At 32.7% G+C, this 11,845-nt stretch overlaps 2 protein-coding genes across 2 annotated transcripts; one reads left to right on the plus strand and one right to left on the minus strand.

Moving 5' to 3' along the window:
• Nucleotides 1-1,043: 1,043 nt before the first annotated feature.
• On the plus strand, nt 1,044-5,249 carry LOC111917057 (uncharacterized). The gene is made up of 7 exons (XM_023912710.3): nt 1,044-1,474; nt 2,207-2,383; nt 2,488-2,637; nt 3,327-3,428; nt 4,367-4,437; nt 4,547-4,614; nt 4,719-5,249. Exons 1-7 carry the CDS (start codon nt 1,238-1,240, stop codon nt 4,952-4,954), a joined length of 1,041 nt encoding a protein of 346 aa, XP_023768478.1. The 5' UTR covers nt 1,044-1,237; the 3' UTR covers nt 4,955-5,249.
• A 524-nt stretch (nt 5,250-5,773) lies between these two features.
• On the minus strand, nt 5,774-11,409 carry LOC111917058 (protein NRT1/ PTR FAMILY 5.6). Its single transcript, XM_023912711.3, has 4 exons — nt 11,208-11,409; nt 7,533-7,750; nt 6,903-7,447; nt 5,774-6,837 (listed from the first exon to the last, which is right to left on the minus strand). Exons 1-4 carry the CDS (start codon nt 11,341-11,343, stop codon nt 5,964-5,966), a joined length of 1,773 nt encoding a protein of 590 aa, XP_023768479.1. The 5' UTR covers nt 11,344-11,409; the 3' UTR covers nt 5,774-5,963.
• Nucleotides 11,410-11,845: the final 436 nt, after the last annotated feature.

Raw genomic sequence — 11,845 nt, forward strand, 5'->3', positions numbered from 1 at the left:
AAGGTATTGAAGAGCCCCACAATATTAATGCAAGAAGTCCGAAACATCAGTTTTCCAGTTTCACTCTTTGACTCCAACACAAACCAAATTCTTGGATCACATAATCTACATTACCCACATATAAATGGATCTAAATCTCTCTTTCCCCAAAACCCAAAGCCTTATAATACTTGATATTCAGGTCACGGTCCCGAATTATGAAACGATTTGAAACAGGGTGTTACATTTATGTCAAAAATCTATTTTTTGAATGACTGAATATCCCACTACCAATTTAAATCATTAGAATCATTTTTGCACAAAATTAAGGGTTTTATAGTCGTACGTATTTGAAATAATCATTATAGCTCTAAAAATCTAAATCAAAATTAATTATCAAATAGTGATTTAGTTAAATTATAAGTAGTTATATTCTAAAAATCAATTTTCTTATAACATATTCTAAAAACCAAATTTCTTATAACGATCCTTACATACTTATTCAGAATAGATCATATCTCAAACGACCAAAACCCAAAACCCAAAAATGTTTATAATGGTTTAGCTAGTTGCGAGACTTATGTATTACATGAGTTAACTAAAAAAAAATTAAATATAAATGTCAAAATATTTGAGAACTTTGAATTTATAAGAAAATAAGAAAAATGATGATTTATTATAATAGAAATGTTTTTTATCTTTTAAATTTAAATAAAAAAAGAAAATAATGAGCTTTAATTTTAGAAATTTTAAAATTAAAAGGTAAGTTTATTAGTGAAATTAATATTAATTTATTACTATATTTATTGCAATTATTATATTAAAATATTATGTGTAATTTAATAAGATAGAAAAACTTATAAAATGATGACATGTGGAATAAAAATCAATTTAAAATAACCATAAAATCAGATTTAACAAATTAAATTAGAATGTGACAAAAATAACAAATAAATAAATAAATAAAAATATAAAAATTGAGGATGATTTAATTTGGGACATCCATTTTTCAAAAAAATTAAAACACTTTTTAGCGGCCTTGGGGGTTTGCAGGCCGGGTCAGGGTCAGTAACTGGACTTTGTTTAACAAAAAATGAAGAGTCATTTGCACGCAGCATTAGGGTTTTGCAGGGGTTTCTCCCCTCTTCGAGTCTAGACGCTCATGAGCGAATCGTATGAATCATCTACGAATTTTATTTCTAAGTTCAGGTTATTTCAATTCTGAGTGTTACAGTTTTCATCGCACAAATTTCTGTGGATGGAAGCTCAAGTGGGGATGTCTAGTCATGGGGGAGTCGTGGACGGCAGTACAGCGGTGAAGTTTTTGCAAAAGCAGCAGGCGGTGGCGCCATCTCCTTCGCCACGTCAACACCAACACCAACATCAACAGTCTGCGGAGATAGGCACGGTACCACAGCTTCTAGCCGGAGGTATTGCTGGGGCTTTTAGCAAAACATGTACAGCTCCACTCGCACGCCTCACTATTCTCTTTCAGGTCATCATACCACTTGATACTTACGATTCCTATTAAATTATGAAATTCGTATCTTAAAATGAAATGAAAATTTGGAAATTGGACTGCGGATTTTGGGGTTTAAGATTCAAAAGTCTTGTGGGTTTATGACCATGGTTACTAAAATATCATAAGTGTAGGCATCCGTGCGTTCTTCTGCCTAGCTGTCTTCTAAGCAACCGTCGTCGAATTTCCTGTTCTAACAATTTGGTGTTACATTCATCCTACATAATGAAAAAGTTTACATACCTATTATCTCAACTCCTAATGACAAGTATAACATTGCCTCCTAAGTCTCGATTAAATTTTCTGAAAGCAGGCTAATATTCAAGATTGCGTCTGACCTAATTTTGTTGTGAAATGTGCGGTGCCTTGCATTGAATTTGATAAAGTTGTCACCTTTAACATTCAGTGACACTTGAGGATTATGAAAGGAATGTTTTGAATTAACTGAATGTAGTGTCATCAACCTTCTCTTAGGATCTTGCAGAGCTTTTTTAAACAGTTATAGATTAATTTAAGTTTAATAGGAACAATGTGAAGGGTTGCATATCACATGTAGTTTTGGTTTGGAGGGAGTATGTTTAGCTTGTTGATACAGTATAAAGATATTAGCTTTATACTTTTTTGTGGTATATGCCTTTGGGCATTATAATTAATGGACACTACTGTAATCTTTAAATTGGTGGTCAATTTTGTGTTCGACTTATGTAGGTGCAAGGTATGCATTCTGAGGTGGCACTGCTGAGTAGGCCTTGTATATGGAATGAGGCTTTACGTATTGCTAATGAAGAGGGTTTTAGAGCCTTTTGGAAAGGAAATCTAGTTACTATTGCTCATCGCCTTCCTTACACTGCAGTTAACTTCTATGCCTATGAACAGTTCAAAAAAGTGAGTTTTTTTTATCCATATATATTAGTATTTTGTTTAATATCATGTTATACTGCTGTTATAATGAGTGATGACCATCAACTTCTTTCTCTTATCACTTGCAGTTGCTAAAGTCAATTCCAAGTATTAGAAATAACAGTGAAAGTGCAACTGCAGATGCTTGTGTACACTTTGTGGGTGGTGGAATGTCAGGAATAACAGCTGCCATGGCCACTTATCCTTTAGATCTTGTCAGGACACGTCTTGCAGCTCAGGTGCGAAAAATACCTAAAATTTTTTATGACTATTCTTTATGTTTTTGTAGAAATGTTTGTTAAGTTTCTCAATATATCAGTATTCTCAGCTTTTGATGTTATTATTTATGTATCAGTGTTCTAAAAAGCATTAGGTGGTTGACCAAGTGCCCAATGTTTAATTGGTCAAACTGGGATTAATTGTATAATTAAGTGGACAAATTAAACGATCCACTTTTAATGTATGGAATCTGTTTGGTACTTGGTACAATAGTCTTTTGATTCTCCAATTCCACTTGGAATTGGATTGACAAATAAACTTCTTTTTTAGTCTCTTCTTCTCTCAATCAAATATGATTGACTTTGTACAATAGTCTTTTGATTCTCCAATTCCACTTGGAAGATGGAATTGAAACTTGCAAGCTGAGATCAGAACTCAGAAGACAAAAATCAGAACTTGGAACTTGCCAGATGGATTCTGTTGCAGCAGGTAAGTAACACGTTTGTTTAATCTGATTGAGCTAAACCGCTTAATTTTCCAATTTGGTCATAATTGGAGCACTGTTGTCTCTCCCCTCTTGCCTAATCTGATTTTTAGAACACTGGTTTTTATCTAGTTTTGTTAATATATTTATACTCTCATTGAATACCAATCAAGTTATTCTTGTAGGGGCTATATGATCTTACATTTGTTTATTTTGTGTTTGCAGAGAAGCACAGTATACTATCATGGAATTGGGCATGCGCTTCGTACAATTATCAGAGATGAGGGGTTTGTTGGCTTGTATAAGGGACTTGGAGCTACCTTATTGGTAATGTTTAAGGCCCCCTTCTTTTTTTTCTTTTTTTCCTCATTAAAGCATCTCCAACCCAACACCAAATCCCATTTTATACACCATTTTGGTGTTGAACTTTCATGTGTACATTTCTAGATAATTTAATCTGTGTAGTTAAGTAGTTATGTTTTTAAATATAATACTTGTTACTTGTAATATTTTGTTATTATATTAAATTGATAGTAATTAATCATCTATTATTTTAATCTTTATGTTTCAGAGGTAGCTACTTTTGAAAATTGACATTAATATTACAAACACACAATTGACACACACACACACACACACACACACATATATATATATATATATATATATATATATATATATATAATTTGTTTGGTTATAATTATTTGATAAGTTAAGTTACAAAGTTATTGTAAAAGAAAACAGTAAGACGCAATAGTAAAAGCTAATAAGTTTAAGGTGTATTTTTGAAAGTCTATACAAGTTAGAAAAAAGGAATATACTTGGAATATTCTTTTTGGTTTAAAAAATTGTAAATTACTCTTTCCATTAAATAAATAAACATACCAAAGGTACAATTTCTGTAATTTACTCTTTTGTGTACTTACTGCAGAAAGAAAAAGGCTATCTGATTAAGTAATAACTATTAAAAATTTGCCCTCATTTATTTTTCCTTCCATTTCCTCATTTCCCCAAAGGTGCTGTCATTTTCTCAAATATTTTTAACCATTATATAGCAAGACAGCCATGGACCATCTCCAACCCATAACACCATTATAAATCATGCTTTGGGTCCCTTGCAACAATTCTTAACCCTTTTGGTCCCTTGAAGATGCTTTTGTAACATTTTTTTTATCCCTAAGTTGGATGCTGTTAGTTTGGCTGTTAAGTAAGCATGAAATGACTATTTTACCCTTACTAATATAATTTTTTATGTTTTCATGCAGGGTGTTGGACCAAGCATTGCAATAAGCTTTTCTGTTTATGAAATGTTGCGATCAAATTGGAAATCTCAAAGGTACACATTTTTATATACTCTATAAACTAAAAATATAAAATCCCTTTCTTTTTTTTTTTTTTTTTTTTTTTTTTTTTTTTTTTTGTTTTAACACCCTTATCTACAACAGGCCGGATGATTCCACTGTGATGGTGAGTTTGGCTTGTGGGAGTCTCTCTGGCATTGCTTCGTCTACAGGTGAATTTTTTAAAGCCATAATTTCTACTTCCATTTTTCTTTTTATTACTTTCTGTGTTTTTTTTTAAATATATATTTTTATAATTATCATCCTGTATTTGCAGCAACATTCCCGTTGGATCTTGTGAGAAGGAGAAAGCAATTGGAAGGAGTGGGTGGGCGGGCCCGTGTTTACAATACAGGCTTACTTGGGACATTTGGTCACATTATGCGCACTGAAGGCTTTCGTGGTCTATATAGAGGAATACTTCCTGAATATTACAAAGTTGTCCCTGGTGTAGGAATCGTTTTCATGACATACGAGACACTCAAAAAACTTTTTTCAGATAGACCGTTCTAGGTTAAAACTTTTAACATATATTTCAATTCCATATTTTCAATGCCAGTATCATTATCAGTATCAGTATCAGTATCAGTATGAATATCTTTTAGGAAAAGTCTATGCTCTTTGTAGGTTACACAGGCAGGCTATGTTGTCATTGCTGTCTTGAGTTATATTTATCGTGTATATGTCGTAGATCCGGAATTGCATGTGTTCTGATTCCGGTGCAATTTTTTGTTTTGGTTTAGGACAGCAACCTGAAAATTTTGGTGGTATAAATTTTGATGATATATTATCTGTTTAATGTTTGTTTTTTCTGGGTTCTAATTGAAATGCAGAAAATCATGTAGTACAATTGATCTGAAACAATAGGAAATGTTTGGTTCATTCTGGCAGATAATGATGGAATTGGAATCAGAGATTTTATTCTATTGTGTGTTTTTGTGATCTTTAAAATTCCATGCTTGATTGATTTCCTCTCTCCAGGGTGGGGGGAAAGGAATTCGATTCCAAACAAAAAAGTCCAAAAAAATCAAAATTATGTGTGTATATACATATATGTTCAAATAGTTAAAAGCAAAATGTTTAATTATAATTGAAAATTTAAAAATGATTCAATTTACGTTATCAAGTTATTAATTTCATGAACCAATTAGTATTAGATTATTTTTTTATAGAATAAGTTTCATTTTTGTCCTCGTTTCAGTTAGAAAGATTATATTTTCGGAAATAAAATTGTAAAAATTTGATGTAACGGAGCCAAAAGATAAAAAATTTTACAAATTAAAAACTAAAATTACAAAAAAACAACTTTTAAAACCAAAATTATAAAATTCATCCACGCTAAAATATGATTTACTTTAATTTATTTGATAGATTTTTGAAGTATTTTGCAGAACACAATAGTGCGACACGTGCAACATGCACAAATGGGAATATATTACAACAAAATTTTCTACTAAATGTATCAAATAAAACATACCAAACTATATAATATGATTTTACTGTATAACATAACACATATATATCAAGCCCTTGCCACGTGGCCGTGACCTTGGTAGCAATCGGCCACAGCCACCGTGGTCGTTTGCTGTACGTTCTTGTACGAGTATCTGCGCGCTACAAACACATACACACACAAATTCACTGCAGCGATTGCCGCCAGCAACCAATAAAAATAGTCGAGACGGCTACCATTCAAATCCTTCCCAAACCAACTTTTTCCCGACACTTTTGTAGTCACATGATCCACAATTGTGATCAAGAAACTACTCATAAAGTTTCCAGCTCCAATCACACTTAGGTAAAGCGCAATTCCGATGCTTCTCATGGAATCAGGAACTTGATCATAAAAGTATTCTTGAAGACCAACTAAAGTGAACGCATCCCCAATTCCGATGATTAAAAACTGTGGTGCTAACCAGAACACACTCATTCCGGCCGACCCGTGTAACGGATTGTCTCCCACGACCGCTAGACGCTTTCGTTCAACAACGGCGGAAACGATCATTGTTGTGACGGAAAACACCATTCCGATTCCGATTCTTTGTAGGATGTTGATTCCTCTTTCGGTTCCCGTTACCCGCCTTAGCAAAGGGACTAGGATTCTATCGTAAATTGTTACGGAAACGATAATTCCGAGAGCCGATAGGCCGAATATCGAAGCGGGTGGGAGGATGAAAGTATGGGTGATTTTTCGGTCTAGTAACACGCCTTGTTTGATAAAGAACGTTGTTGCTTGTGCCACACAGATACCGAAAGGTATCGATGTTAGCCAAATAGGGATCATGTTTAAAAGCAACTTCATTTCTTCTACTCTTGTTACTGTCGATAGTCGCCATGGATCTTGTTTCTTGTCAGCAAAATCTTCTTCTTCAATTATCGCGGCTTTATCAAGAAACCTGTAAAGGAAATGTTACTATTATACTACCATTTTATCTAAATTATAAGCAAGAAAATTGCTTACTTGAAGGTGTTGGTGTGGCAAAGTTGGCGCTCTTGGGATTTTTCTGATTTTTGGACCTCATGTAAATCGTTAGGGCTAGAAGGGTAAGGTAATTTTCTTTTATAAAATGCTGCAACACATACTTGTACCATACGCTTCAACGGGTTCACGGGCTTTCGGTATCGATAGAAAGGCCTACCAATGATGAAGATGGCCACCGAACAAGCCATAGCAATGGTGAGAATGATATCTGCTTGACCCCAACCAACATGGTCTTGCATGTACACAATGAGTGTTACACCGAGCAATAGCCCTGAGCAAAGGGCTACACTCCACCAATTGAAGAATGACATCTTTTTCTTGCGTTCTTCTGGATGATCATCATCGAATTGATCAGCTCCGAAGCTTTCTAACGAAGGTTTGTGTCCACCCGTGCCCACGGATACCAAATATATTGCAATGAAGAACACAACTACATGGATCTTTCTAGGTTCTACACAATGCTCGTGGTTTGCACAAGGTTTTAAACTCGGAATCATACTAGACATTGTCAACAGAATCAAACCCTGTAAATAAGAAATACGTTAAAACTTGAAAGTAATGTCGTTTGATAACACTTGCGGAGTTAAAGGAGACTAGGTTACAACTGACCATTAGATAGATAATTGATGATAAAAGAACTGTTCGAAAACGTCCCAAGTAACTGTCGGCTAGAAATCCTCCGACAAGTGGCATTAGAGTCGTTACTCCGGCCCATTGATTAGCGCTCTTAGCCGATGTTTTTACATCTTGATGAAGGACTTTAGTGAGGTATATAATCAAACTTGTCGCGATCCCAAAGTAACATAGCCTCTCTGCAAACTCGATGGCTACAATCACACAAACATTGTAAACGATATTACTACTAATGATTATATCCTGCAAACCAAAACCCTAAAACTGTATCAAACTCATTATTAGGCACAAGTGACGTCACGGCATACGTAACTTGAAACGATATCAAAATGTAAGTGAAACAGAATCATTAGAGTGTCTCGAATGTCAAAATCAATTAGATATGGATTTGTATTAAATCTTTTTAAAAGATGAAATTTTTTTAAAAGATGTAACTTTTTTTTTTCATTATACATGAGATGATAGGAATCAAGTCTTTTGCATACTTGATAGATTAACCAAATAGCCAATTAAAATACAACTTTTACTTTTTAACTTTGCTTTTGGGTGTAGCATTGGGTCATGCCAATAAGACCTTCAACAATCACCCCGTCACCGATAATCCCATCTCCGGAGCTCTGGAAAGACGTTAAAACATCCCGCCACAAACCTGATATTCACGACTCTGCCACCAGATGTGTGTCTCCCATAACTCCATTCCAGATATTTATCGGAAAAGGACTCAATACTATATATACGAACACAACCATATGTGTCTCTTCACCAACATTATAAATGCCTTATTTATAAGAGGGACCAACAAGTAAACAATTTACTCCCAAATTTTCTCTGTTACTCTCATCCACTCCCAACACCCAATTACATATGACCCTAGACCCTAGACCCTAGTGCCTCTTTTGTGACTAACAAAGTTTTTGAAAAGAAACAACTCCACTCTATATCTATCCTTTAATATAAAATCCCTATCTCAAATGCTTAAGTTATGACTAAAATTATTGTCACCTTATAATTTTAACATCTACCTTTCCAATGATTAATCTTTTCTAATTATTATTATTATTATTATTAATTTTTTTATGTTGTTTATTTTACTATTTTATCATTATCTATTTGACATGTTTTATAACACCCTGGTTTAATTAATCATTTTAAATACAAATCATATTTTAATACAAAAATATAAACAAAACTATATCAAGTCTATTTACATATACAAAATACGAAAAAAAGGTAATAACTTTATATTTATAAAAATTAAAAAAAAGTTGAACACTCGTTATAAAATTTATATTTCATAAATCAAATGTCACTAAATATTTAATATAAATAATTAGTTAGTAAAGGGATAATGTTAATGATTAAGATTAGGTTAATACCCATTAGGGTAAGTTAGACAAATATCTCATTTTGTATTCCTATGTTAAATGCTCATTATCGGACGGTACTAAAGCATCCTATAATATAAAATAATATCAAAGCTACTGCTGACAACAACCACATCCATTACCCTCTACATCCGACGACATTCTTTAATAGTTGTTGGAGGTGTCTTATTACGTTCAATAATTTTTATTTTCTTTTTTCTTCTCCTAAATAATAATACAACTGCCGACACCAAAATCGATCTCCTTCATAGGCTTGTTCTACTACATCATCTGCTTTTGCCTCCTCCTTAGATGACACCTGCCTTCCAGCCTTTTGTCTCCTCCTTGGATGGTTCCTACCTTCGGGTCTTCTGTCCTCCTTGGATGGACCCTCTCCTTGACTGGCCTCTTCTTCGCTGGATTCTTTTCCAAGTTAGCCTCTTCTAATGTCATTGTTGCCTCCTTCCGATGACACCTTCTCTGCCGGAAGTCTCTGATCTATAATTCTCTCTCTCTCTCTCTCTCTCTCTCTATATATATATATATATATATATATATATATATATATATATATATATATATATATATATATATATATATATATAATCGCCGATTCTCATCGAAATTGACTCCATCCACCACAATTCAAGCCTTCTTTCTTTCTCGCTGCCTTTCTTTGGACTCTTCTATCGCCGACTCCATGATAGTCACCGCTGCCGACAACTCTCTCTTCTTCTACAACAAACCCATCTCTGGCCGTCGCTTCTTCTCTCTTCTTTTCCGACAAATAGTCACTATAGCCGCCATCGTAAGAGCTCTTTCACCGTCGATGCCACTGTTTTCATCCATATTTTTATTTTTGTTCTTTTATTATTATTATTATTTATTTTTTTTAGCTTAATTGCCTCGTAACAATCAAACCCTAGGGAGATATAGTGACTATGATTAGGCTAATACCCATTAACGTTTATGCTAGATCTAGAGCTGATTTTATATTTCTATTTATATAAGGTCAAATGCTCATTATCGAAAGATATCAAAGCATTCTAATAGAGTACATACAAAATATTTAAAAGTAAATATAACTAAATGGGTAAAATGACATATAATTAAATTAAGCATTCAATATATAATAAATGATCAAAAACAATAAAACAAAATAGTTATATGCTCAGTATAGCATTGTATGGTTAATAAAAAAGTAATGATAATACTTGGCTATAAAAAATCTCTCATTAAAAATGCTCTTAAAGCAATAAGGTGCGGTCGTAGTATGGGGGTCCACCTGGCACGATGGACACAAACACATACCCCGTCCATAGGGTGTGGCATGACCCGAGCTCAACATCACCAAACCATATTTCTTTCTCTCTCTCTCTCTCTCTCTCTCTCTCTCTCTCTCTCTCACGATGGACACAAACACATACCCCGTCCATAGGGTGTGGCATGACCCGAGCTCAACATCACCAAACCATATTTCTTTCTCTCTCTCTCTCTCTCTCTATATATATATATATATATATATATATATATATATATATATATATATATATATATATATATATATATAAACTTGAACCCTGAACCTTAATATGAGAGTACAACACTGGATACCGTTAGACTAACAGTGTATAATTATAACGTACTATACAACACACTATCCTTAGTAAAATATGATGCAATATTTTAGTATATATATATATATATATATATATATATATATATATATATATATATATATATATATATATATATATATATATATATATATATTATTAAGAGTAATAACCGACATTTTAATAAATCAAAATTAAAAAACCCCAAACGAATATTACTATATGTTAGTTAATATTAATGAACTAATATACAAATTTAAACTGAAATCTTTGAAAAGTATTATATTTTATACTAAAAAAGATAAAGCATGCTTTTTTCCCGATGTCACATGAATCATGTTACTTGGATGGATCCTCGATCATCAATTTGGTGTTTTAGGGAACAAGAAGCTAATATACATTTCAAAATAAATATGATAAATAACATTACGTATATTTAATAGAACTGTTGATTAATTATACTCTTAAACAGTTCAAACTTAAAATATACAGCAAGAAAACGTCAAAATACGAGTGAATGTTGCAAAAAGACTCATTTGTCATCAATATAAAAGTTCTTAAAAACCAATAATTAAGTTTTAAAACCAAAATGTACTGTAAGATTTTTTTTTAAAAGCAACTAGCTAGAAATTGAAGAAAAACAAACAAAATCAGGGTGGTTGATTAATTACCGATAATGAACAATGATGCTTTCCAAGCACCAGTCGAAGAACGAAGAGGTGTTTGTCCTCTATGATCAAACGAGGAGTCGTAAACCCATTTTTTTTCATCAATTTCTACTTGTTGACCTTTCTCAAGATGCTCCATAAATCTCTCACCTGCAAAGTGTAATTTAAGTTTGGAATATTGATGAAGAAGATGTGTTTTTAATGGGAAGCTTTTGTGTTGTTTATATAGTCACAGATTCTGCCTTATCTCCCCTTTTTAGTGGGTTGGTAATTCAAGTATGAAAAAATGTTAAACTAATCATTATAGTTATGTATATATGTATGTATTTAGATGTTTTTGTAACAATAGAATTACGTGATTACTCTTAGTTAAGTGGTTGGTTGATTAGAATTCAAACAAAAATGATACGATTAATTAATATCGTCTAAGAGTATGAATAATAACTAGTTAACCTTGATTTATATACTAATAAATAATTGAAAAGATAAAAATACAGCAATAATTCTATCTGTTTGTCATATTTGCATTAGAAATAATCGACCTTTTCTTTTGGTGAGCAACTTATGAGGTCTTAAATGACCGACAAAAAGTACTAAATACTATCAAGTTAATGCTAGCTTTTATCTTTGACACTTGTTTG

The sequence above is a fragment of the Lactuca sativa genome, chromosome 8, assembly GCF_002870075.4.
Source record: "Lactuca sativa cultivar Salinas chromosome 8, Lsat_Salinas_v11, whole genome shotgun sequence".
Taxonomy (NCBI): domain Eukaryota; kingdom Viridiplantae; phylum Streptophyta; class Magnoliopsida; order Asterales; family Asteraceae; genus Lactuca; species Lactuca sativa.